The sequence below is a fragment of the Lepisma saccharinum genome, chromosome 11, assembly GCF_977018435.1.
Source record: "Lepisma saccharinum chromosome 11, izLepSacc3.1, whole genome shotgun sequence".
Lineage (NCBI taxonomy): Eukaryota > Metazoa > Arthropoda > Insecta > Zygentoma > Lepismatidae > Lepisma > Lepisma saccharinum.
Window position 1 is genome coordinate 48,271,044 of NC_139239.1, and position 27,218 is coordinate 48,298,261.

General features: G+C 37.7%; 1 protein-coding gene across 2 annotated transcripts; it reads left to right on the forward strand.

Moving 5' to 3' along the window:
• LOC145994780 (glutathione S-transferase-like) lies at nt 1–26,961 on the forward strand. 2 transcript variants are annotated; one of them, XM_083131042.1, is made up of 5 exons: nt 1–114; nt 18,080–18,232; nt 18,759–18,926; nt 22,611–22,753; nt 26,558–26,961. In XM_083131042.1, the coding sequence occupies exons 2-5, from the start codon at nt 18,097–18,099 to the stop codon at nt 26,723–26,725; spliced, it is 615 nt and encodes a 204-aa protein (XP_082987168.1). In that variant the 5' UTR covers nt 1–114; nt 18,080–18,096; the 3' UTR covers nt 26,726–26,961. The 2 variants fall into 2 exon arrangements, with proteins under 2 accessions (XP_082987168.1, XP_082987169.1); XM_083131043.1 differs by lacking the exon at nt 1–114 and adding an exon at nt 262–414.
• The last annotated feature ends 257 nt before the right edge of the window (nt 26,962–27,218 follow it).

The window sequence follows — 27,218 nt, forward strand, 5'->3', positions numbered from 1 at the left end:
GGCAACCCTGCTGGCACTTAAGACTTCCCAGGTTGCTGGTCCCAGTCGCTTTTGGAGCGCGTTCGTCGCTGTTCAACGGCTCGCCGACTGCAAGCGCTGATAGCACACAGGCTGGTAAGTGACGCCCATTTCTTTCCGCCGTCTTCTTTCTCGTGAAACTGGTGCACTGCCAACGACAAACTGGGAGGCCCCACGTGGCACTCGAGCAGCAAGTTTTTCTTTTTTTTTTTGGACAAAAGGTGCCGTGTGCGAGGACGACTCATTGATTTTCTGTCTCGGACGTCAAACCGGCACGCCGCTGGTGTAATATTTGGTTGTGACCTTGCCACATTTCCTATAGGGCGCCGAGTCGCCGACAAGTGTCTCTGCAAATTGAAGTGCTGTGGTCAGTAGTTCGACGCCAGGATTATGGACGTGAGTTTTTCTCGATGAGCGATAAAGCGTGGATTTGTAGTTTGGTTTTTTTTGTGAATACAAAAGGTCATCGCTACACTGAAGACCCTGCAAGATTTTAGCGTTACGGGTGAAAAGCGAAAATCATTGTAAAATGCGAAAATTACCCCCAAGGGCGACACCGACACACAAGAAAATTTTCCTTAGACACAAGAGAAAAATGTTCCAAGTTGAGAGGTTCTGTTCAGGTTGCAGCGTTATAAATATGAAAGGAAAAAGAGAGAGACAGTTAAAAATACTTCACAAAAACAATATTGAGTAGCAGATGTGCCCACAGAGATAAACGGCGAGGACCGCGCCATCAAAATTTGGGGGAGGGGTTACTTAAAATATTGTAAGATTCACCATCTACTGTACACATTTTTCTGAAACATATGTAAAAAGCGTTTACACCTTTTCACTATTTTACAATATGTGTAATGAGGCGCCGGGGGTTAATCGGAATATATTTCCTTAGTAATCCATTTACTTTAGCTGGTTCTAAGTCATTTTGGTTGGTGCACCATATTTAATCCGTTAGATGAGGAAAAGGAAGAAATTAGAGGGCGGAGATCAAGAAGCTTAAAGAAAAGTGCTTTTCAGTAATAGGAGAGATGTACACACGCTCTCGTAATTAAATTCTTTATGGGGACTATGACGTGATCTGGAGGGGGGACGCGCCATTGGCCTTGGGGGGGGGGGGATGGGCATCCTTCTTGAGTAGGTCACCGTAACGAAGTCAGAAAAATGTGGGGAGGGTAATAACATTTTCTGTGAGTGAGCCCTAAATGGAGTACAAAATGTTTATTAGGACTAAGAGCATTTATTTAACAACAAATTTTACTTGTTACGCCCCCTCCTCCCCGCACCTTCCACTGGTGGGTTAGTAACGTTTTACACTCCTCCGTCGGAGCAGGTGACCGACCGTACACCCTCGAAATTTTCGACTTCATGTTTAATCGACAGGTTTCAGTCTTTCATGCGACATATAATTTATTTAACGATACGGAAACCAAAAATAACAGATTTTACCCCGAAGTGTGACCAGCGTTCGTTCAATTCCTCGTATCCTATTCGCACTCGCATGACTCCAAATATCACGCGGAAATTTAACAGTTTAAACCTAACACCCCTAACTCGATAACATAAAATCAGTAACAAGATTAAATCTAGCGCTCCTAACCAAATAAAACTAATCACATCTAAAAGAAAGCCAGTCAAATAGGCATTTCCCGCTACATAATTAGAGGCGAAAAGGATATTCGTAAGGGTGTCAGTATTCGTGTGACTTCCGTTCGTCCAATTCGTCGTATCCTGGAGCATTTTCACAGTTTTTAAACACTTGTAAGCACACACACACAAAGCCAATAAAGAGGTGGAAATTCTAGCAACATTAAACTAACACTCCTAAAAAAATAAAAATATATATATATTACTTCGCTACAGTTAAAATCAACAGAAACTATTCATACTAAACAATGCGGGTGAACGTAGGGTCATCATTACTTTGAAGTAACTTGGTTACTCTTTTCAGGTAACGAGTGACTGAATTGTTACTTTTCTGTACATTTTAACAGTAATGGCTAAAATTGTGGTGAGGTAAAAATAATAAAATCTTATTTTTCATGGAAATTCTCTTGTTTCACTTTACGTGATGTAATTCCTTCAATTGGAGTTTACTCGAATTTTATTACCGCTGTATTTCCATATTTAAACATATTAGATTGACTTAAATGAAAATTGATGTTTGTCTTAGCCATCAGTTAAAAAGAACAGTCTACAGTTTATCCACGAAGTATGCAGCAAGTTAGATCTTATCTAGAATAAAGTAGCCGTAATGTATGGGTAACTGAAAAGGAGCAACTGTAGGAGTTACCTTTAAAAAGTAAACTTCCCGAAGACTGGCGGTAACGTGCGAGGACTGCGCTCCTACAATTTGTAAAAATTGTCCGAGTTTTTGAGAGCAAACATCTCTCTCATCTTCCCTTCCTGGCGTTATCTCCGGAAGCTCGGAATGGGTGGAGGGCGCCTCTCCAGTATTAAGCAATGGGGAAATGCACTGAAAACCGACAGGAACCCGTTCCCACCAAAATGAGACCTTTGCAAGGGTTTATATTGAATTTTCTGTGGAGGGGGGGGTGAAAAATTGTCACCAAAATTATTATAAAAATAAAATCTTTATGAAAAGATTGAGCGAGTCGTGAACATTTTTAGGGCTCAATAAATCACTGATCCTCGGGACACACAGGTTCAGTGTACCCCTCGAGCTAAAAATCAAAATACACAGCAAATAAAGGAGGGGCAATCCTCCAAATACAGTCAGTTTACTGTATGTAATTGGAACTGACAAGCAGCAAGCAAACCTCGATATTTCCTAAAAATTCTTGGAGATACGCAGCCGGTTTTTTAAGCCATGTGAGAGCTAAATAGAATGCAGGAACGCTAATCTTCCTTTCGGCTTCTCAAGATCAACATATCGAACATACGTCACATAAGCCAGGTCTGGTGTTGATAGTCTTGGCAGTTTTCAACTCGGCCACAATATAATCTTTCAACAAATATTAAAAGCATGATTTTATAAATTATTACAGGGGCTCTATTTTTGTGGCAGGATGGAGCAATTGCCCCTTTTGTCTCTATAAATCGAGCACTGCTCCCCACCACCGTTCCAAGTGAGCCAGGTCTCGCGAGTCGGTTGACGCACGTGAGGAGTCCCGAAGCCAATAAACAGCAAATGAATGCATGACGTTGTTACATTCTACTCACGAATGCCTGGTTAATGGCGCGTTTTCAAGTCAACTTCACGTTAGAGTCTCTTGTTGACTTATCGCGTGACGCACGGACAACGTAATTTGAGAATCACATTGCTTGCATTCCACACGTTCGTACTATTCGCAGTACTTGATAGTGTCCTGCAGTCTTGCATATCATAGAAAAACTATTCACAGGTTACTACCATTGTTTTCCTGCGCCGATAAGATAGTGGTGCTCGATTTCCGAATTTGTTTGTGATGTCATAAAAATAAAGGAAGAAGATTAACAGTGCAGAAACAATCAGCTACGTTGGTTAAGGTGTGACCAAAGATCTCTTTTAGAGTTGGCCAAGGAATTCGAATTTCTAATTCAATCATCGACACGTCAAGCTAGAAAAACTTCAAGTATTGGTTGCAAAACTAGAAAGTGACTAATACAAAATTAATTTACAATACGTCTAATAATTTTAAAAATCCAGGTGAATCAACAATGGAATAATGAAAGCTCGGGAGATTTGTGCAGAAACTCTTTCATGTTTCTTTTTTGTTTTATTACACTTATTGTTAATAAAGTGCAATTATTTTCCATTAAAAACAGACTGGGGTTCCTTGAAAATACAGTACGTACATGAACATCTTTGCACACCTTAGCAGTAATGGATGTCCTCCAAGGGCGTCGGGAGGGGAGGTCGAAGAGGTCTTTCGACCCACCTCCCCCTGGAAATTGGTATCCTTCAAGTTAGATAAAAGCAGAAAGTTTACTTTCATTGTTAATAATAGAATAAAGTTGTTTGTATTAAAACAGAATAACCAAAGTAAAACTCTGTTAGATCGAAAAATTGAGTGTAAAATATAGAAACCAGATTATGATGTCAGATTCTACAATTTATCCTAAATTGTTACATCCCCGAAGTGTCCGTACCTGAAACCGTTTCGTATGAAACATTTTTGCCTCTCGGTTGAATAGTTATTTGCTTTTAAAAATTCGAAGTGAAAGTGAGACAGTGTTTACATCGCACTCGGTCGACATTGCATTTGTGACTGAGAGCTCGCTCCTGATTGGTCATGCTACGCGATATGCTAAGAAAATTAGGATAGTATCTGTGAAATATGCCATGGAATATGTTATAGCATCAAAATGCTATACGATTTCACTTTACGCGGTAGATCGAGCAGACATGTTAAGAAAAATACCAAAGAAAACCCCAGGATAAAATCCGCGCGAATGAACAACCCTGAAATAAACCTGAGAGCGCGGGAACATTTTGACCAAAAGCAAGTTGCAGACAGGCACGTATCTAGAAATATGTTTCGGGGGGGGGGTCCGAACCAAGTGTCTCAGGAATAATAATATTATTATAAATAATAATGTTTATATTAAAATAATTATAAATCAAATTAATACGAATTGCAATACATAAATTAATATATTATTATTACGCGATTAGGTAAAAAGACTATAAGAATAGAGATATGAGTGCATATTCATTACGTAGCTTACCTGTAGATAAGATCGGAATAATTTACATAAAAACAAGTGCCCTGGCAAATTAAATTAATGTAAAATATAGATGAATAATTGAATATTTATCGAATAACAAAAATTATGTTACATGTAGTTGGAGAAAAGTAACTTTCTGATTAATATTTTATGCATATTATTTTGAGTAGTAGTGTACATAAATCTTCTTTGTAATGTCATTCAAAGCCGTATGATCCAAATATAATCCTTGCCTTGTAAAAGTTCAGAGGAAATTATGCAACAAATGCTACTATTTTCATTACTTAATTTTAGTACTTGGTGAGTCTTTCGGTGGGTCCGGACCCCTGGACTCCCCCTTAAATATGTCCTTCCTGTCCTTCAAAGCCATATGATCCCAATATAATCCTTCTCTTACAATAAGTTCAGAGGATATCACAACAAATGCTAAACGAGTATATTTTCATTATTTAATTTTCGTTCTTAAGTCTTTCGGGTGTGTGTGGGGGTCCGGACCCCCTAAATACGTCCTTCCTGTCCTTCAAAGCCGTATGATCTCAATATAATCCTTGTCTTCCAATAAGTTCAGAGGAAATTATACTACAAAGGCTAAACGAATATTTTTTTCATTATTTAATTTTAGTACTTGATAAATCTTTCGGGGGAGGGGTCCGGACCCCCTGGACCCCCCCCCAAATACGTCCTTGGTCGCAGAAGATTCAAAGTTGTGAAAACTGTGTTCTTGCAATTTGCGCTCTTAGTTTGTCACTTTTCAGTCAAGTTCCTAAATTGGTTATGAATAATAAATAAAGTCATGTTAATCTCTCTCGTCTTCTTCATTGAAGTAATTAATTCTACAGAGGAGTTACAATCATCAATATTTGAGAATTTCAAATCACCACCTGTCTCGGCTCATTATAAGATAATTACTTGAACAGCAGCTATTTATAGCGGTAAGGTCATGCAGGGATCATAAAATCAATTGCTGCTGGATTAAGTTCTGCTGGGATCATATTCCAACATCGTGGCAGATTATGCTGTATATAAAGAAGCACTGTACAGCCACGAGCAAAAGCATGTTGTAACTAGCTAGATGAAATTAATTTGGTTCGTATTTGTTAGTTGTGTGCCTACGTGAAAGCGACAGTCTGCATCACTGCAGACTGTCGGGGGTGTACTGGCTCAACCATAGAAGCTCGGGCTCTGGGCCGAATCCAATAAAAATATGCTATATAACGCAGTTTGTAAATTTCACTTTGAAATGTATTTTTGTTTTAAGTCCACTTTATGGACAGATAGACTAATCGGGACTGGACCGGCTGGTGGAGTTCATGAAATGGATTGATTTATTGTTTAGTGATTTGGTTTATTTAACTTCGCTTTTCTGCCACTTCTGGCTAATCGCGAATATGAGGATGAAGGGACGCCCAGGCTGGGAATCGAACCCGGAATCCTTGGTGTCTCACCGCGCGCTGTGCTAACCACTCCGCCACGAAGGTCTGCTTTCATGAAATTAAAATGCGTAAAGATAGCAGTGTAATTAATGGGATGTGTGTGGGGGGGAGCATAACAATAGCAGCTTCAGGAAACTAGAATGTTTTCAATGTATCCTATGTCAAAACAAATAGGTTCTGGAAAAGATAATTGGAGGGTCGATGTGCTCTTTGTCATTATTGACTACTTTGCATACAGAACTAAAACCAGCACTATTAGTGTGTGCTAATTTTGACTTTCTTGCAAGCCTCTGGGGAAATATCCCAACGGCCGGAAACTCTATTGGAAAAGAAAGATCTATTGCTTCCAGCGCTGGTTGCATGGAAACTTGTTTTGACAGAATGTCAATGATAAACATGCATAAAGCGCTTCAGAAGAGAAAGGCCTTCGGAACAACGATACAGATATTGACAGAAAAACCTTGCTTATCGTTCCCAGTTGCGACCAATCGGAACGATTGTTTTCACCACTGAGATTTAAAATAGCGTACGTTCATATTGCCCAACAACAGCCTGCCAAAGATCCTTATATTTTCAATCTTATACCACATGTGCATGTGCGATGTTATGTATATTTCCTTCAGTGATCAGGACGCTACACTTTCAAAGTAGCTTCGCTACAGCTACAGCGACATTTACCAAAAAGTAGCTCGCTGTTCGGTACTCGCTACTTCTCTATAAAAAAGCAACAACTTAAAACCACATAGATATTCCAAAGAAGCCCTAGTATGATAGTTGTACTTACTGGCGAATAGATTCCGTTATTTATTATCATGATTCCAGTCATTCGGTAATTTTGATAAGTGCGTTACTTCTTCCTTTACTTATTTTTGCTATAGTGTTTGAGAATAACGTACCTAAGTGATATATCAATTCAAATTTCATATATGGGTGTTATGTTAGGGTGTTACCCAAATTATTACAAGTTACAACTATACGCAAATAAAGTTTTGAAGGATTATTTTTGGTTTGTATATAAACATATTTTACTGGAGAATAAATATTTCATTTTTTAATAGACTGATATGAAGGCAGTATTTTGAACGGGAAATATATCTCACTGTCTCTTTCAATGATTATGATTGTTGTAAACAAGATGGACAACCACATTTTCTGAATATCTAGATAATTATGACTGATATCCTTCTTCTATAACTGACATTTCCACTAAAAGTTTATGTATAACGGTTTAAAAAACTATCCCACAGAAACATGACCCCTGTGCGTTCTCCCATTTCCGTCCGTTCAATTTAAGATAAAAAACGAGACATCCTAGTTGCGAGGCCAGCAGGGCACTCAAAACACAATACACCATGTTGATATGTCACTGGTCCCTGGCTGCTTTGTCGTCAGCTCTTCGTGAGTCTAAATTACTATGCCCACGGAGAGACAAAGTGTGGGGTAGTTTTTAATGAAATAATGGAAGAAGGAGCAATAATTGGATATTAATGCAACGAGGTCTCGTGTTCTGCTCATTAAGTCATATGAAAAATGTTTGTCACAGACTTCTTCTTATTTGGAATTTGTATCGAAATTAACTATAACGTGTTGCGCAAAAGGGGAATAGCATAAACAAGTGATATTTTCAATTTAAAATCGTATCTTCTTAGACCTTTAACGTAATGTTAGTTTGGGGGAGGGGCGTGTTTGCTTGAACCTTGGAGATAGCTGGGGGATGTTTCTATGGTATAAATGAGAAACAGGTGGAGCGATGCTTTACGGAAGTTTTCCTGTTTGGAATGTGTCCCCTTGAAGACACAGTGGACATTTTGTAATCAAAGGGGCTCAGGTTTGATACCTGGCGGAGGCAAATAGTGATTCGGGTCCAGTATCGATTAGCTTATCTGTGCATAAAGTGAACTCAAAAGATAAACTACGAAATACGCCTAGTTGGGAGGATGCGAACCTCAATTCCCCACACTGCTCATCATCATTCTTCCTCATTCTCACAATTAGTCAAATGGCAGCAAGCTACTCTAATTACTAATAAACCATTCATTCTCATGATTAGTGAAAGTAACAGAAAAGAGACGTAAAAGTAGGAAAAATATACATAAATTCTGAAACTGTACATTAACTAAAGAAAATTGTCGTTTCTACAGGAAAGTCAATAACTCTTACTTACTTTTTACAATATCATAAAATATATTGAGCAAACTGACATGTAAATCCAAGTGTTCTAAATGTACTGTAATTTTAAAATTTGTGAACAAACATCATGATGAAAATAATTGTAATTCCAGAACGTGTATGTGCATCGCTCGTGCAACACTGCAAGTTGTATTTTATGCAGTAATTATTGACATTTTGCTGTCTCTTACAACATGGATATCCACAGTATTTGTTCAGGAGATGGCGCAAACGAGGCATTTTTTCACAGGGGTGTCGCAAATGAGGCATGTTTCTCCACAAAATATCAATGCCGCTCAAAAAGTAGATGTTAGCCGGAATGTATTCATGTATGTCAGTTATCTGAACATTAGAATTATTCAGAAACTAATTAAATAAATTATGCAGTTATCTATAATCTGCGATATCAAGATATTTATAATCTAGATTATCTGTATTTCTAAGCAATAGACTTTGTCTTTATGAACCTCCTGAAAAATTCATTGATTGATTTACTTTATTTTACTTCGCTTTTGTGCCACTTTTGGCTAATTTGCGAAAATGGAGATGAGTGATGATATGATGAAATTGATAAATAGACACTCACAAACTTCCATGCCCAGTCCGAGATTCAAACCCAGGACACCTGGCGTCGTAGCGCGATGTGCTAACCACGAACCTCCTGCAAAAGTAAGCGTTATTGTCGAATTATTTTTGACGCTGTTGCAACATTCAAAATTTACCTCAAATTGCTGAGAAGAAATGGAGTTCGCTACAACTACAGGAATTTTGTAGCTTCGCTACAGCTACAATTTTCATAATGTAGAGCCGCTACAGCTACAAATTTTGTAGCTAGCTACATGTAGCGCGCTACTTCAGACCACTGATTTCCTTTATAGAAACTTGTGAACGAGGGTTACGATTTCCCACTTCTGGAAACAAGGAATTCCTGAATGCTATGACCTATATTATCCGTATTCTTATAGCTAGTTGCTTTCCCTGGGAAAGTATGCATTTTTGTATGGGAAACATGCAGAAAAGTGTGTAAGAAATCGCTTGCATTTGATCAATTTATTTTTCCAGGTCGTGGTTCGAAACTATAGACGAAGTAAGTTCTTTCTTTCAAATCCGGGCCGAGACTCGGTTCAAGAATTCACATGATTTTACTGATGACTCTAGGGTGACCAGACACATACATTAAAAAAAAAAAGAGGACAGAGCATGGCGAAAAAGGAGGACAAAGTCATAAAAAAGAGGACACCGCAAAAAATGGCTATACATTTGCCATTACTCAGAATTTAATCAATACACAAAAATCTTACCAACATTTTGCTCACAGATGCTTTCCAGAAGATCTCTTTCAATAACTTCATCTTACCTTTAAGCAAAGAAAGCAATCTCCTAATCTGTTTTTTAACAAATTACAAAGAATATCTATAACTTGAAGCACATAATTTTACTCCTTTTCTAATTCTTGGATATTAGACTGAAATATCTCCACAAGTGAATGCAAATGTAACAAGTAAGATTCGCTTAACTTATTTAAAAAAGCCAAATTAAAATTTTAGGTAGTTTAGATTGGGTAGAGAAATATGATTTCAATGCCACGAACATTTCTAGCACTCTTTCAACAGCAGGGGAAAGTGGCAACCACCTTTACCCCATATTCGTTTCTTCCATCCTTTAAAACTGGATATTTTCTTGCAAGATCATTGTTGAATTTACACTTTCGCTTCGTTATTTGATGGAAGTAAATATTACTTTATAATCAAAATTCTCACTACGCATTTCTGTATCGCGTATGTATAACTCGAAAAGGAACTGGCCGACCTCTGCGGGGGAGTGGTTAGTACACCGCGCCACAACGCCACAGGCTTCGGTTTCGAATCCCGGCCGGGGCATTGGTGTCCTTCATCAAAATCATCATATCATCGCTCATACTCATCTTCGCGATTAGCCAAAAGTAGCAGAAAAGCGAAGTAAAATAAACCAAATCAATCAACCGACAAGGAACTGCACAGACTACCAGGCGCGTGCCCAGGATTTTCGTAAGGGGGGGGGGGTTATGAATCCAACACATTTTCCAGTTCACAGGTCAAATTTCTTGTAATAAATTAGATAATTAATATACTTGAATTTTACCCCCAATGAACGCAATCAATGTATTTGCTATGGATGCTTCATGTTTTTATTGCATCACATAAAAGCACCTGCTTGAATATTTCCAAATTATTAATATTTTATATTTAATTGCTCAAATATAATTTTTAAACAAAAAATATGTACACTCAACATTGTAACAACATTAAAGAGATTAAGACTACTTGATGTCTTAAAGACAGTAATAAATAAGGTACCACAGTTCAACAATTTAAATTCCGAAATTTAGGCATCGAGGTTTCTGTGCGAGTTCTGACAAGTAACAAGTAAGTTCGTCACAAGTAACTTTTATATCCCGGTGAATGTTCAGAGCAGCTAACCCATTTAATCTTTCTTCGCAAATGGTATTTCGAAGATAGGTCTTCAACCACCTCAAAGTTGAGAATGATTTCTCATTTGACGTTGTTGTTACTGGGATTGTACATAATATGCGCAAACGTGTGTTTACCCAGGGAAATATTACTTCACTGCACATATCAATTGCTTCAAGAGCAATTACTGGACGTGTTTGCATTGCTGCAAGATGACGATACCACAGTCTCATTTCAGTGGGAGCGTCGTCGCCTTGTAATCAAGGTGTCCCGGGTTCGATACCCGATGGAGGCACATAGTGGTTCGGATCTCACTTTAAACTTTAGGTCCAGTCCCGATTAGCCTCACTGTGCATAAAGTGGATTTAAAACATCAATTTAATGAACATTGTTCTTGTTGTGGAGATGATTTTGCTAAATATTGTGTACATTTTTGGCATTGTATTATTATATTATTGGTCAAAACATTTGTTTGACAGTCGACAAACATATACGAACCCTTTCAGTAATTAACATTTTCTACTACAGTGTCATTAATATGTCATATTCATTTTCATATTAGGTCTATGAAGAGGAATTTTGTATGTTGTTAACGTTATGGAACTGCAAAACCAACTGTTGAAGGGGCCACTCCCCCCCTTCCCCTCCGAAGCCCAGTACCGCACCGCAGGATCTGTCACTGAGCCCGAAAAATCTTGCCAGACAGGGTGACATCCTACACACGTCTTCCAGACATACACACGCGGGCACCCCCCTCCCCTGCACACACACGTTTGTATGCTTACAGCACATGCTGTGCCCTCCCAGAAAAAACAATTCTAAATCCGCCTATGGATATATGTGCTATCAAATAATGAACGTCACTTACCTCGAGAGTTCCTTGACATAATTTTGCAACAAGGTTTCCAATATCTTCTGTTATGCCTTCTTGTTGAATATCAGAGTCTGAAAGTTCGCACGTTTCACTCTTGCAATTCGGATGGAATTCCTCTGAACTTAAATCGACCTTTTCTGACGTTCTATTTGTGAAAGGTGAAGCTTCAACTTCCATTCTTTGTTTATTTTGGAAATAATCTAATAATGTATTTCTCCTCTTTTCTCTATCCATCTTTAGTTTCACGTCAAAAATCTATTACACACGCAGAAACGTAACACACAACACAACCACTTCGACTTGCTACCTTGCAGAATGCAACTCGCTACAACCCCAGTGAACACCAGGACTTGGCACAAAGATACGGGGCGAGTGTTTGTGGGTCCGGGAAGTCGAATGTCTGAACCATACATCCAGCTTGGTCCAGCTCAAATTACGTCACCAGTGTTGACAGCACCCAGTAGCGTCAGTGTCAGTAGTGTTGGCAACTGCTAAATTATTTACGCAGAAATTCAAGTGAGATCTTTCACAAATGTTACAAGAAAATTTAATAAACTGAAGGCTGGAAATTGGTTGAGAAAAAAATATCTAATTTGTAAAGAGCACAAGAGTAAATCGTATAATATTTTGGCATATTAATTGTTTTTATTTTGTTTATGAAACTGACTGGGCCAGTTGAGCTATATAACGCATCCCTCACCCCTCCCTTCCTCCCGGCATGCTATTGTACAAAACATCGCTTGCCTCCTTCGTAAAACCATGCTTCGCTACTGCCTGCAACAATTATTATTATTATTATAATTATTGATATTTTGAAATAAATGTGCATCCAGGTGCGATATAAGATTTTGACTTACTTTGCCTACTAATTGTAGTGATTCAAATCTCACAGAACTTTGCTCTGCTGGCATAAATGGTATAACAAGGGGGAAAAAAGGAAAGGAAAGTTAGCAGCACTGTCGTAACAGGAAAGGGAGGGTCATTCTCCTAAGAGGGTCATCGTGGGTGGAAGAAAGGGGAGGAGAGATTCCTTCAGTTCGCATTCCAAGGGTTACGGCTCATTCCTTGACCATACTGAGAAGGAAATTCTCCTTCCTTTTCAGTGTCGAAGGAATGAATGAATGCCTGTGCATTGCTGTAACTCAACTCCAATATTATCAAAAGTAATTGAAGAAGCAAATATATTTCTCATTGCCAAATGTAAACATTTTACAATATTGGCGATTTGGTACTCAAACACATTTATGAAATAAAATTTATTTTTGCTTTGAATTTTTTTAAATGACGAAACCAATGGGGGGGGTTAACCCCCACCAACCCCCCCCCCCTGGGCACGCCACTGCAGACTACATGCGTTCCAGCAGTCTCAGCGCTTAATACTAATGACTGGGGTGCGGAAATTTGCCTATTTGCCTTTTTTATTCCTTTGTAGTAAACCATAGGCTTTCATGTTTAAACTTTAAAGTTCGTTTCATGGAGTTTCTATTCCGAAAACACATCTTTATAGTGCCTATAAATTCCTATTTTGATGGTTAGTGCCTATTTTGCTTAATCGTGCCAAAAAATGGATATTCTGCAATTTTTGCATACTTCAGCTTTTTCTTACGTGCATTTGGCTTTCTCTATATTGCAAGATGTAAGGTTTTGTTGATGTTGTACTGACTGAAATCTGGAATTCACCAGATTTAATGGTCTGAATTGGTACATTGATTTAATTTTTTTTTGTTACAATAGTGCAAATTGTTTTTTCATCATTTGTCCAAATTCGCAGTCGTTAACACAAGCTCTTTTTGTGAGAATTACTTTAACAGACGATTCCCCGCAAATATGAATTTCGATCAAAAGAGTATTATAGTATGTTAATCGCTAGCGCACTTTTATGTATAAACTGAAGTGGTGATACAGTATAACTGTGCATTGTAAGAAGAAAGTTTAAATAAGTTCACATCCATTGCTTATTTTAATGCCTTTTCTTAGTTTATGGTGCTTTTTAAGAGCCTATTTTCATCATTTTGGTGCCTATTTGACTGCCTATTTCAGAGGTTTTTAGTGCCTTAAATACGCGCCCTACTAATGACTCAGTCGGGAAAGTGATTGTATTGAGCTCCCAGATGCTAGGTGAGTATTGCTCGAATATTTAACGCGCCCCAAATGAAGCATTCTGTATGCAGCACATTTGCTATGGTCAATGCTATACTCTTTCCAAAAAAGGAGGACATTTACCGATTTCTAAAAAATCCGCCCGGACGCCGGACAGACACTTAAAAAGGAGGACATGTCCGGATAAAAGAGGACGTCTGGTCACCCTAGATGAACTTCCTGAAGACACACAGAAAGTGACGCGAGTGCATTCCTCAAAATTATGTCGGGGAGTAATAGATTAATAAATCGGTGTTGTAAAACTGATTTTAAAATCGTCAAGAAAACAGAAAATATATCGAAAAAAAAATTGCACAGTATTTGTTTGTCACTGTTTTCACAATTTAAGTGCTTTTGTTATGAATCCGTTAAAGAACAATACAAATAATACATAATAATTTCACGCGACTGTACCGTATTGTTCGAGCTACCCTGCGGTTGCGCATTAATATATTAATTCTCACGTTCAGGAGAATGCCTTGCTTCGTTGTCAAAAACTTCAACGACGTTAAATATTACGTCTCTGCTTTCGCTGTGTAGTTTTCCCCTTCATGATCATACAAACACTTACCACTGAATAAAGGGGACGACGATGCGTTGAAGAATGCCATAAATTTTGGCAGCGCAAGGGCAGAATTGCATGGTAAGCAGCTGGTTGTATCGTCAAACACTCCCTCCGCTCGTTTGCGGTTGAAAATTCGACAGCGGCAAGGGTTTTCTCATCTTGATCAAGCTGTAGGTTTAGTGCAGAGTTGCTTATCTGAAAATAAAGTGGACTTAAAACTTGATTATTCAATTTAATAAACGTGCCTTAGTGTAGAACTACATTCAAGTTGAAACTTTTCAATCTTTTCGCAACCAGTGATTTATCCACACACCTCAACACACTCTAAAGGCACAATTTGTCATTTGGATTTAAATTCATCTCTACAATCCCCTAATACAAACCTAAGTTATTAGCTGAGATGGAATATTCTGGATAAACCGGTTCGCAACAATTTTGAGTAAATCTAATGTTCATCTTCGTCAGCCCATGTACGTATTTGTTAACACACTCTAAAGGCACAATTTGTCATTTGGATTTAAATTCATCTCTACAATCCCCTAATACAAACCTAAGTTATTAGCTGAGATGGAATATTCTGGATAAACCGGTTCGCAACAATTTTGAGTAAATCTAATGTTCACCTTCGTCAGCCCATGTACGTATTTGTTAACACACTCTAAAGGCACAATTTGTCATTTGGATTTAAATTCATCTCTACAATCCCCTAATACAAACCTAAGTTATTAGCTGAGATGGAATATTCTGGATAAACCGGTTCGCAACAATTTTGAGTAAATCTAATGTTCACCTTCGTCAGCCCATGTACGTATTTGTTAACACACTCTAAAGGCACAATTTGTCATTTGGATTTAAATTCATCTCTACAATCCCCTAATACAAACCTAAGTTATTAGCTGAGATGGAATATTCTGGATAAACCGGTTCGCAACAATTTTGAGTAAATCTAATGTTCACCTTCGTCAGCCCATGTACGTATTTAACACACTCTAAAGGCACAATTTGTCATTTGGATTTAAATTCATCTCTACAATCCCCTAATACAAACCTAAGTTATTAGCTGAGATGGAATATTCTGGATAAACCGGTTCGCAACAATTTTGAGTAAATCTAATGTTCACCTTCGTCAGCCCATGTACGTATTTGTTTACCTCTGCACTTTCTACTTTCTGTATAATATTCTCATTTTAAATGTTTGTTTAGTACATGGACTACTCTTCACGTAAAGCAATTCTACAGTGGTAAGATATCCTCGTTTGATAACAGGATGGAATTCAACACGACAAGGTCATGAAATAATATATACACACCTTTGCTTGCTGTCCTATCCTCACAACCACAACCATTCCGAGGTTTCTTGAAACCTTGTCTGGAGCATTTGGCATTTTGTCTACTGAACTGAGCCACAAAACTTGCTCTAAAAAGGTCACGAAACTAGATTATATAATTACCGCTCTCTATTGAAGATTTCATATATGTGAAAGATCAATTTTTAGGCACAAATTTGCATAACTCTGGTTGTCAAACTACACCACAATAAACAGAAACGCACGTCTACAAGGAACTTTACAGAACTGGCGCCTCCCAAAATTTACGAAACTAATCCCCGACGTCAAAAACAATGAACGTCAGATACTCTTGATAATGCTACGTAATCTGAACACAAAATCTCGTGCCGTACTATGTAAATAAATCGAACGTGATTCTGTTTGAATGTTCTACTTTCCCACGGGACTTCAACGGTGAAATGCATAGCATTTGTCCACATCCACAACCATTTCCACAATTAACTGCTTTTCAAAATCACTGAAATCTTGTCCATTTGAAGCAGTCATATTGATAACAGATTACTCAGACGCGGATATTTTTTATCAATGAGGAGCACACACCGTCAACTAAATGATCATAACTCCAAACATTAGTCTTGCCTTATGTGGGAGGTCACACACGTAGACTATAATACCCCCCCCCCCCTTTACCTCTAACGAATTTCTTGAACGAGATGTGTACAAGTTAACAACAAAACAGGATAACTATTAATTTTAGTGTATCAACGGTATGAAATGTGAAAAAATAAGGAGAAAAAGATGTCGGATAACAACATCTGATAAATTCAAGGATGTGATCAAATAATTTATTTTAGAGCCATGGTGGTCTAATCAGATGTCGTCCTGCGTGGTTGAGTGGTTAGTACCTCCGTGACGGAGTGGTTACCACAGCGCGCTACGACGACAGGGGTTCCGGGTTCGAATCCCGGTTAAGACACACTCTCTCTGGATGTTTGTATTCGTCTGTCCTGAATGAAAAAATGACCTTAATTGATATGTGTATGATGTGAGGGAAACGATGGCGCTTATGGTCTTGCTTTACTTTTTCTAAAAAAAAAGTCTGTAGGGCGTCTGACTGCCAAGCGGGAGAACCTGGTTCGATGCCCGGGAGATCTAAGGTCGGAATTTTTCCGGCCTTGTCCCCACATAAAGCGGCGCTGGTGCTTACCCAGTTCCAAATCAATGGCTACCTTGGGGGGGAGGGGTAAAGGCTGCCGAAGAATGGTGCTAATCACACCTCCAGAATGGCAGAGATCGAGAATACACATCCCCCCCAAATGTGCCTTCATGGCACGGGGAAGTTTACCTTCTTTACCTTAAAAGGAGTAAAAAAGTAAAATGCTCCCCTGTGCTTTGCACCACACCGATGGCTGCCTTATGCAATGGTGAATGGGCGCCGGAGCCGATTGAACAGGTGGAAAAATTCCTGGTTCTCCACCACCGAGGAATGAACCCGGGTCTCTCACATGGAAATAATTTATTACTAGTTTAGTTTATGGTAATGTTATTTTATTGTTATTATCATCACTTACCTTTAATTTTATATCAGTGGCCTGATCACCTACAAAAAATTCTGACAACCTGGAATATAACATGTAAATAACGTGGTTTCACAAGGGTAAACACCGTTGAGAACAGTTTCAAACTCCACTGACCATACGGAAAATAGTATCAGTACCATGGGCGTTGCTGACGGGAGGAACGCATCCCCCAAAATCAGAAAAACATGTATATATATATAAGCATGGACGCCCAGAAGGGAGTTCGCGCACCCTGGAAAATAAATATCAAAATAAAATACTTTCATTTCACGCACAGTATTTGTTAATTATTATAAGGGAATCGAAGGAAGAAAACTTCAAACTGAAGGGCCATTTATCGAGGGAGGAACACTGTTATGATGGAAAACATGCCTCCCACCCTCGCAAAAAAATGCCTTGTTTGACCATTCCTGCGATTTGCCAGAAATTACGTTCATATCACTTTTGCCTTTCATCAACATCAATTACTTTTTATATTCTAATTTGCTGCTAAAATTGTTTCTGTCTATGATTGTATTATTATTGCATATTCTTTAATGTTATCTTTATTTTGATCTGCACTTTTTGAGAGGTACTAGACCAGCAACAGCTGAAACTCTCCCAACAAGGAAGTCAATTAAATTCAATGCGAAAATGTGTAGTATGGAGAAAAGCATTGGGGTCTTTTTGAGTTAGAAGGGGGGGTGTGAACCTACATGTTGGGTCATGCAGCTGAAGTAAAAGATATGACATAATTAATTTGTTTCGAGCAACACATTTCTTATATATTTTTTTTTTGTATTAATTTTTATCGTTTAAATGAAAGAGTTACATAAGATTAAGAAATTTTACCCTTGTTCTTTCATTTTTCTTTAAACCAAATGAAATTAACTTACTACTTTTTATATATTTTAGTGGAATAGATCACCAAGATGGCTCCTTCGTACAAATTAACTTACTTCAATGGACGAGGTCTTGCTGAAACCATCCGCTTAATTTTTGCATATGCGGGAGTTGAATATGAAGATGCCAGAATAGAGAAGGACCAATGGCCAGACATAAAACCAAGTAAAGTATAATTTTCATTTGTTCTTTCAAAACTCATAAAAATAGACTTGAAGTAGACGTATATGTTAATAGAATTAAACCCTGAATGCATTTTTTTAAAAAAAATATGCTTTACAATGATGTTTATCAATGGTGTAAACAATAGCAGTGTGATCCAATAATTTTATCCATTATTTGCTTACATATATACTTATAATTGATAAATTATGCATAAGACACTTTAAAATGTAGAGGGTATAGTAACAATCACAAAAACTTTTACAACTTTTGAAATGTACAAATGAATTACAGTGGAACCCCGATTTTACGTTCCCCAGTATTATACATTCAATTCTCATGGTCCCAGCAGTGCAAAATGCTATAAAATCTTACCAAATTTTACAGTTTTCTGCATTTTAAATTTTTCAACTTGGTCCCCTGAAAAACGTAAAATCGAGGTTTCAATGAATATACATCCCGTAACTACTACGGCAACAGTCTATCAACATTTCTAGATGACTAAATGACTTCCTCTTTTCCCTTGCAGCCACGCCGTTTGGAAAAGTCCCCACTCTTGAGATAGACGGAAAGGTTGTAGCACAGTCAAACGCCATAGCCAGATATCTCGCAAAACAGTATGATTTGATAGGCAAGGATGACTGGGATGCATTGGAATGTGATGTCCTGGTTGAAACTCTAGGAGATCTCAAACAATGTAAGAGTTGAATCGTTACTTCTAATGAACACCTTTTTTAATAATTTCTTTCTATCTAACTTGTCTAGATAAGTGTACTTCATCATATTCTCATCACTTATTATTTTCAGTGTTGTACTCGCAACTGCATCTCATCTGTACGACATAGTTTATACACTGCTGTTCTATTCTTGCACGTTTTACAGTGCTGAAAATGCAGCATTAAAATTGTGTACCTTTGCATTTTATTTATTGTTTGTGCCTTATGAGGTCATAGCTATAAAGTTTTCACCTCCAGTCATTAAGTGGCTTTCTACTGCCATAAACTGCAGAAAATTGAATAGATAGGACTCCCTTAGCATCATGCACTACTCCCTTGTGTTTAGAATACATTATCTTGCTTTAAAAACTGTCTGTTCAAAATCAAAAATATTAAATTCTTTCAAGATAATTGAGGGGTCTAGTGAGAGAGGGAGCTATGCCACAAATCTTGAAAATTTTACTTTTTGCCATTTTCAGTCTTCTCCCACCATCTGTCATCTATCATATGAACTACAAACATGTGGCATAGCTCCCGCTTGTTCTGCAGCAGATTTTCTGAGTTCTTGAATACGTCCTCATCAGCATTTTGAGTGAGAGATGGAGCTATGCCACTTACTGATGGCGTCTGCAATAGGAGTGGCAGAGGTTGTGTTGCAGTAACCGGTGCTAGATTTAATATCAGCACTGAAGTTAAAAGATCTCATGGCAATAATGCCTTATATTCCTCCAGTTTTTCATGGCGTTTACCAAAAACTAAAATCCACAGAAACAATGGACAGTGAAGATTCTCCAGAAGACATATGAAGCTGTCTTTAAGTAGATCATAGTAACCCTGGGAACATGATTTACACTCAGGCAAAAGTATTTGATGTGCTAGATTGATTTTTCCACATGGGTATACTACAACAATATACCATACATGTTTATAATAAATGGTATTTATATTGAAATTCATATTTTTCCTTTTGAATAATTTACCTAACAATATGTTCAGAAAAAAAATTACCCTTTGTTATACAAATTATGACTCAATGCAATGCTTTAGAAAACTCAATTTATTTCCATTTCTTGTCAAAGTGGCATAGCTCCCTCTCTCACTAGACCCCTCAATTGACTAAAGCAGTACTCTGTAACCTGCAGCTGCTCTCACATAAAATATGATTATAATGAAGTTATTTTGTTTGTTTCGGGAAAGAATCTGACTCTTGTTGGAACTTAAAGTTTGAAATTTCATTCTCATCAAGCACAATTAAAAGGAGGAAGGTACACACATGTATAATTTCACATGAAAAATTATTTTAGGTGAGCGCCCTATAAAAAAAAAAAAAGAGGAACATTCTGAAAGGTAAGAGGTACTATATTGAAAACTGTTCGATAGTACATCAAAAAATACTTAAACTGTATTATGCAGTAGTAGAAAATTCCCAAAGGAGTAGAAATAGATTGGATAAGATTTAAAACAGAATTAGTAGAGGCAGCCAAAAAGGTATGTGGAAGGACAAGCAAGAAAAGAAAGAAGAAACAAACACCATGGTGGAACGAAAGAATGGGAGAGGCTGTGAAAAACAAAAATGATGCATTTAGAAAATGCTTTCATGTTAAATCACAAAATGCATGAAAAGAGTACATGGGCAAGAGGCAAGAACAATAGTAGAGGAGGAAAGAAGAAACTAGATGGAAGAATGGGTCAAAAGTGCTAGAAGATGTAGATGGAAACAAAAAAAGTATTGTACAGATTAGTGAGAGAAAGGAGAAAATGTAGAGGAAGCAGCTGCAAGGGATGAAAGGGAAAACATTATACAAGAGGATGAAGAAATAAGGGGAATGTGGATAAAGCATTTAAAGAAATTGCTGAACGTGAAAAAAAGAAATGAACATGAAGAAGTGAAGGAAAAAAATAATCTCACATGAAAAGAAGTGGAGGAAGCACCTGGAGTAGATGAGGTGCCAGTGGAAATGATACTAGGAGCAGGAGTGATTGGTGTGCAGTGGCTGTACAGTGATGAAAACAGTGTGGCAAGAGAGAGAAGTGCCAAGTGATTGGACAAAGGGACTAATAGTTCCCATATTCAAGAAGGGGGACAGAAAGGAATGTAAAAAACTAGAGGAATAGCAGTAATGTGTCACTCAGCAAAGGTGTATGAGAAAATATTAGAAAAAAGAATAAGGGAAGTAACAGAGCTGAATGTGAGAGAGGAACAGTATGGATTTAGAAGAGGCGATCAACAGTAGATCTGATATTCACCATAAGGCAATTACAGGAAAGGCACTACAAGTATGGAAATGATTTGTTTATCGCATTCCTAGATATAGAAAAGGTATACAATAGCATGGACAGAACAAAGATTTGGATGGCTCCAAGAGAGAAGGGGAGTGGAGGAAGTGGTAGTGTGTAGAGTCCACAGCACATACAAGGCCAACCAGAGCTGTGTGAAGACACCAGTGGGAAGAACGGAGTAGTTCAGTATAAGTAATGGACTGAAACAGGGAAGTGCTCTTTCCCCTCTGCTCTTCATAATTACAATGGATGTAATTAACAAAGAGATGGGGAAAAAGATTGGAGGAAGAGATGAAGGCCCTGTTGTTTGCTCATGACTTAGTAATATGGAGAAACAGGAATAAAGAAGTACAGAGACAGTTTGATAGTTGGAATGATGAAATTAGAAGAGCAGGAATGAAATTCAGTGCAGTGGTGCTAATAACAAGAAACAGAGCCAGAAATGTACCAACAATAAAGATGACACTGAAGAGTTGGGTGTAGTGGAGAGTTTCAAATATCTAGGAAGCATAATCGAGAGAAGTGGAAGAATAGATGAGGAGGTAAACACAAGAGGACAAATGGGTGGTGGACTCTTTATCAAAGCGTTCAAAGGTTAATATGGAACAGGGATGTACCTATGAAATGCAAGAAGGTAATACACAACATCTACTATGTACCAATAATTATGTATGGAGACAAAAGAAAGATGCAGGCAGTGGAGATGAAATTCTTAAGGAGTATATTGGGGAAGACTAGAAAACGTAGAATAAGAAATGAGGAAATACAACAGACAGTGAGGGTAGTGAAGCTTCAGGACACAATTGATCAGTTACAGACAAGATGGTTTGGATACATGAAGAGGATGGGTGCAGAAAGGTTGCCAGTAAAAGCTTACAATGCACAAGGAGTAGGAATAAGGCCAAAGGGGAGACCAAGATGTTGGTGGAAAGAGCAGATAGTGTTAGGAGAAGAGGACAAGATTGGAACACGGTGGAAAGAGAGGAGTGGTGGAAGACCAGAAGAAAATGGAGAGGTTTAACTTCTATGCTGACCCAGCCAGAGGCAGGAAACGGCAAATGAGGAGGATGATGGTAAGTAGGGAGCAATCAGGAACAAATCAAAGTTTAAAATTTCCTCCAAAATCTTTTTTTTTTAATCCCTTTTCTAACTGTACTTGCTGGGAGGTGGAATGTCAAAATTTCACTTGCAGTGTGGATTTCTGGCCTAGGAAATTCAATAAAATAACCTCGGTATTCCTACATCTGTCAAGTTACAAACTTTTGCAATCTGAATAAGCAGAAATTAAACAAACCCAAATAAAATGCAAATTTCTTAACAACTCTTCAGGAAAATTAACTTTAAAGTAAATGCGCACCATGTACATAATTTTTTCTTCTTTTTAGCTGTTGCTCAATATCGCTTTGAGCAAAATTCAAGAAAAAAGGAGGATCTGAAGCAATCACTTGTTAAAGAAGTTGTCCCCTATTATATGGCCAAGTTCGAAGAGATAGTTAAAAGGAACGATGGCTACCTCGTCAAGGGATCTGTAAGTACTGTTGTTATAATCTTCAACAACATTAAATTGTGAGTTAATAGTCTTTCATTCCCTTTGCCATAAATATAAAAAATCACATACATTCAATGATGACAATGGTAGTTAGTCACATGAGTGAGAAAGAAAGCTGTGAGAGTAGACTCCAAAATCTTTCACTTGGCAAGCATACAGCTATTAACATATATGCAGAGTTTATATAATACACAAGGCATCAAGTATTGTCAATTATAAACTCATGTTGTGTGTAAGGTAGAATTGCTAACAAAAATGTTAGTGTTCTCAATTTGTTTCATGCATCCAATGTACTTACCTTTTCTGGCAAGTTTGGCCAATTGCAACAATTAGAATGAATGGTAATTATAAGAATTTGAAGGGACACTCACAAAGACTTAGTCATGGACTCAAATCTACAAGGGGCATTCAAGTCAAACCAGGGACTTCTAATTTCACAGGTATAACAATGTATGCTGGTGTAGCAGTTCTACATGCAGTAGTATACTGCATTTGGTACATCTTGTCACATTTCCCACGCTTGCCAATCGTTGGCATTTCTAGCAGAAACCATGCAGCGTTGCCACTGTAGACAGTGTGTAGTCCATGTTGGGGGAAGCTGAGGGCAGGTTGCTCACAATGTATGCAGGAATGCACAAATTCAATACCACACTAATCAGCACCATGCTTATAATACAAGCTTCTTGCAGACAACAAAACTCATGGGAGTTGGACCGCAACGTGGCAACAGCATCTGCATAAGTGCCTCTCTTCTGGCTCACTGGCTCCGAAACTGTCGAGTGATCGCTAGCGCGGGAAACATTACAGATTGTAACAAATGAGGTATAGTGTGTCCTATTACTAATAGGCGGTGCATATGTCGCTTGCCTGCCCAGAGACCGTTAATCAAGATGACAATGTTAGTGTGTGCATGGAACATTGTGTGGTGATGAAGTTTCTTGTGAACAAAGGCAGGCAATCCATGGATATCTACAGAAGGCTTCAAGCTCAATATGGTGATGAGATGCTGAGCTGCAGTAAGACATTTGAATGGCGTAAACAATTCAAAGATGGCCATACATCACTAAATTAAGACAGAATCCTGGTTCAGGCATCTTTCTATGCTGTAGCTTTCCAAGCATTAATTAAATGCTGGGATAAGGGTATAAATGTAGCAGGGGAGTATGTTGAAAAGTAAATGCATTTTCCATTCCTTGAAAATAGTTCTTTTATTTCATAAACTCAAAAAAGTCCCAGTTGATTTGAAATGCCCCTCGTAGAACCTTTGGTGTTGAGTTCACTACTCAACATTATGAAAAACTAAATATGCTGACCAAGGCAGTAATTTATTTTATTAAAAACATAAACTAAACGTAACGTTTCAACCTTCTAGCAAGGTCTTCTTCAGACTCTGTATCAAGTACAAAAGTAAGAAGATACAAAAACAGGGCATTATATATACACAAACATTACTCCCTCCAGACTATTTAGAAAGTTGTTTGGAACTTTCTAGCAGGTGACTTTCACTTTCCAACTTTACTTTCACCTAAAAAGCTAAACACAATTACTTCCAAATAGAATGTGTTTGGACTTTTAATCTCACGCTCTTTTCCCTTCATTCTTCTTCCTTCTCCTCTCCTCTTTCTCTCTTGTCCTTTCCACTCTTTATAACATCATCTTCCATTCTTTGTTTAACTTCAATCCCCCATTCCCGTTCATTGTGTCTTCTTCACCTTTCTTCTCTATTTCCTTGGCTTCCTTCCATTTTCTCACTAGCATTCTCTTCTCCCTTCCTATCTGCTTAGCCTCATCCCACTCTCTGTCATGTCCTGTTTCTCTCGTGTGTTTAAATATTGCATTTCTTTCTCTCTTAAGTCGTACATCATCCCTATGTTGTTTCAACCTGTCTTTCAGCCTCTTTTTCGTTTCTCCGATGTACACACTCTGACATTTCACTTCGTAGATAATCCCTTCCTCTTCCTCTTCTCTGTTTTCCTTTTTCTTGTTTGCATTCCTCGCTATTCCTAAGATGCTTCTCCCTCCCTTCCTGTAAGTTTTAATTCCCGCTTTCTTAAGCACTTTGCATATATTTTCTGTGGTCTTCCCCATACTCCTTATTCCAAACCTTTTCTCTTTTTCTTTCTCCTTCTGTTTATGTCCAGTCTATCCTGCTTCTCATAGCCATACTTTTCCAGCTGTTTCCATAGGCTATTTATTTTGCCTTCTTTTTCACATTCTTTCATGCATATTTTCTTGATTCTGTCCTCCATATTCTTTATAAAATTTATTTTTGTCACCTCACTTACATCACTTCTTTTATGGCAGAATACCCCTGCTGCACACTTCTTCTGATGCCAAGCGGTTTCAATTTCTTGTCCTCTCTTCCTTTTCATCAATATATCTAGAAAGCTTAACTTGTCTTCTTCTTCTATTTCATAAAAGAAGTGATGTGAGGTGACAAAAATAAATTTTATAAAGAATATGGAGGACAGAATCAAGAAAATATGCATGAAAGAATGTGAAAAAGAAGGCAAAATAAATAGCCTATGGAAACAGCTGGAAAAGAATGGCTATGAGAAGCAGGATAGACTGGACATAAACAGAAGAAGGAAGAAAACGGGCAGGGAAGAATTGGAAGAGAAAGAAAAAGAGAAAAGGTTTGGAATAAGGAGTATGGGGAAGACCACAGAAAATATATGCAAAGTGCTTAAGAAAGCGGGAATTAAAACTTACAGGAAGGGGGGGAGAAGCATCTTAGGAATAGCGAGGAATGCAAACAAGAAAAAGGAAAACAGAGAAGAGGAAGAGGGAGGGATTATCTACGAAGTGAAATGTCAGAGTGTGTACATCGGAGAAACGAAAAAGAGGCTGAAAGACAGGTTGAAACAACATAGGGATGATGTACGACTTAAGAGAGAAAGAAACGCAATATTTAAACACACGAGAGAAACAGGACATGACAGAGAGTGGGATGAGGCTAAGCAGATAGGAAGGGAGAAGAGAATGCTAGTGAGAAAATGGAAGGAAGCCAAGGAAATAGAGAAGAAAGGTGAAGAAGACACAATGAACGGGAATGGGGGATTGAAGTTAAACAAAGAATGGAAGAAGATGTTAGAAAGAGTGGAAAGGACAAGAGAGAAAGAGGAGAGGAGAAGGAAGAAGAATGAAGGGAAAAGAGCGTGAGATTAAAAGTCCAAACACATTCTATTTGGAAGTAATTGTGTTTAGCTTTTTAGGTGAAAGTAAAGTTGGAAAGTGAAAGTCACCTGCTAGAAAGTTCCAAACAACTTTCTAAATAGTCTGGAGGGAGTAATGTTTGTGTATATATAATGCCCTGTTTTTGTATCTTGTTACTTTTGTACTTGATACAGAGTCTGAAGAAGACCTTGCTAGAAGGTTGAAACGTTACGTTTAGTTTGTTTTTAATAAAATAAATTACTGCCTTGGTCAGCATATTTAGTTTTTCATAATCATGGAAACAAGGCTTAATGGTGTTATAACTACTCAACATGCTTGATCACTGAGGTAACAGTGGAATATAAAGGTATAAAGGTGGCAATTTTCTTTATGAATTAATTATACACTGAATAGAATATTTTTCTGGAACTAATATAAAAGTAAACATACATATTTTGTCCAACACCAGAAGGTAAAATATTTTAAGAGAACTTAAGATGCTTAGGTAATTTGAAACTAAAGGATAAATGGAAACAAGGGGACAGGACTCTAGGTCTAAGTAAGCAAACTGAGTCCCCTCTGTGAAAAATCTATAATAAAGGTTTCACTTTGATTTATTTCTTGTAGCTTACCTGGGCTGATCTACACTATGCAGCATCCTTAGAGAGCTTTGAAGCAATCTTCGGTAAAGAAGCACTTCAACAATACCCAAACCTGTGTGGACTTAAGAACAAAGTATACAACTTGCCAGGAGTGAAAGAATGGATCGAAAAAAGACCCGTTACAGAATTCTGAATGGTAGAATTTAGAAAACTCAAAATCAGGGTTGAGAGTAATAATGTTTTTCATGCTGTAAATTTGCTTTGCTAAGTAACTCATGATAGCAAAAGACACATACATATACCAAGGCGTGTTCAAATTATTTTTATTTTACAAGAAAGATTTGGTCAGCATTGCAATAAAAAAAATCATATTTTTGTAGGAGATGCTATTATCTATTCTTTGGGTAATAAATTGTTAGTTTCATGTAATTGGTTTTATCATTCCTTGTGCAACTTATCAAATTTCCTCTTGCACAATTATCCAAATTTACTGTAGTTCTTAGTTTGAGTTGCACCATTTAAAAAAGTTAATTAGGCCCGCTTTAAACGAAAGAATTTTCTTTAGCATTTTTCTTAACATTTATGCCATGACCAAAATGCTACCGTGTAAAGTGAAAAATCTTATGGCATATTTCATGGCATTTCTCAAGGATAGGATTGGTCCTATTTCCACAGCATAACCAATC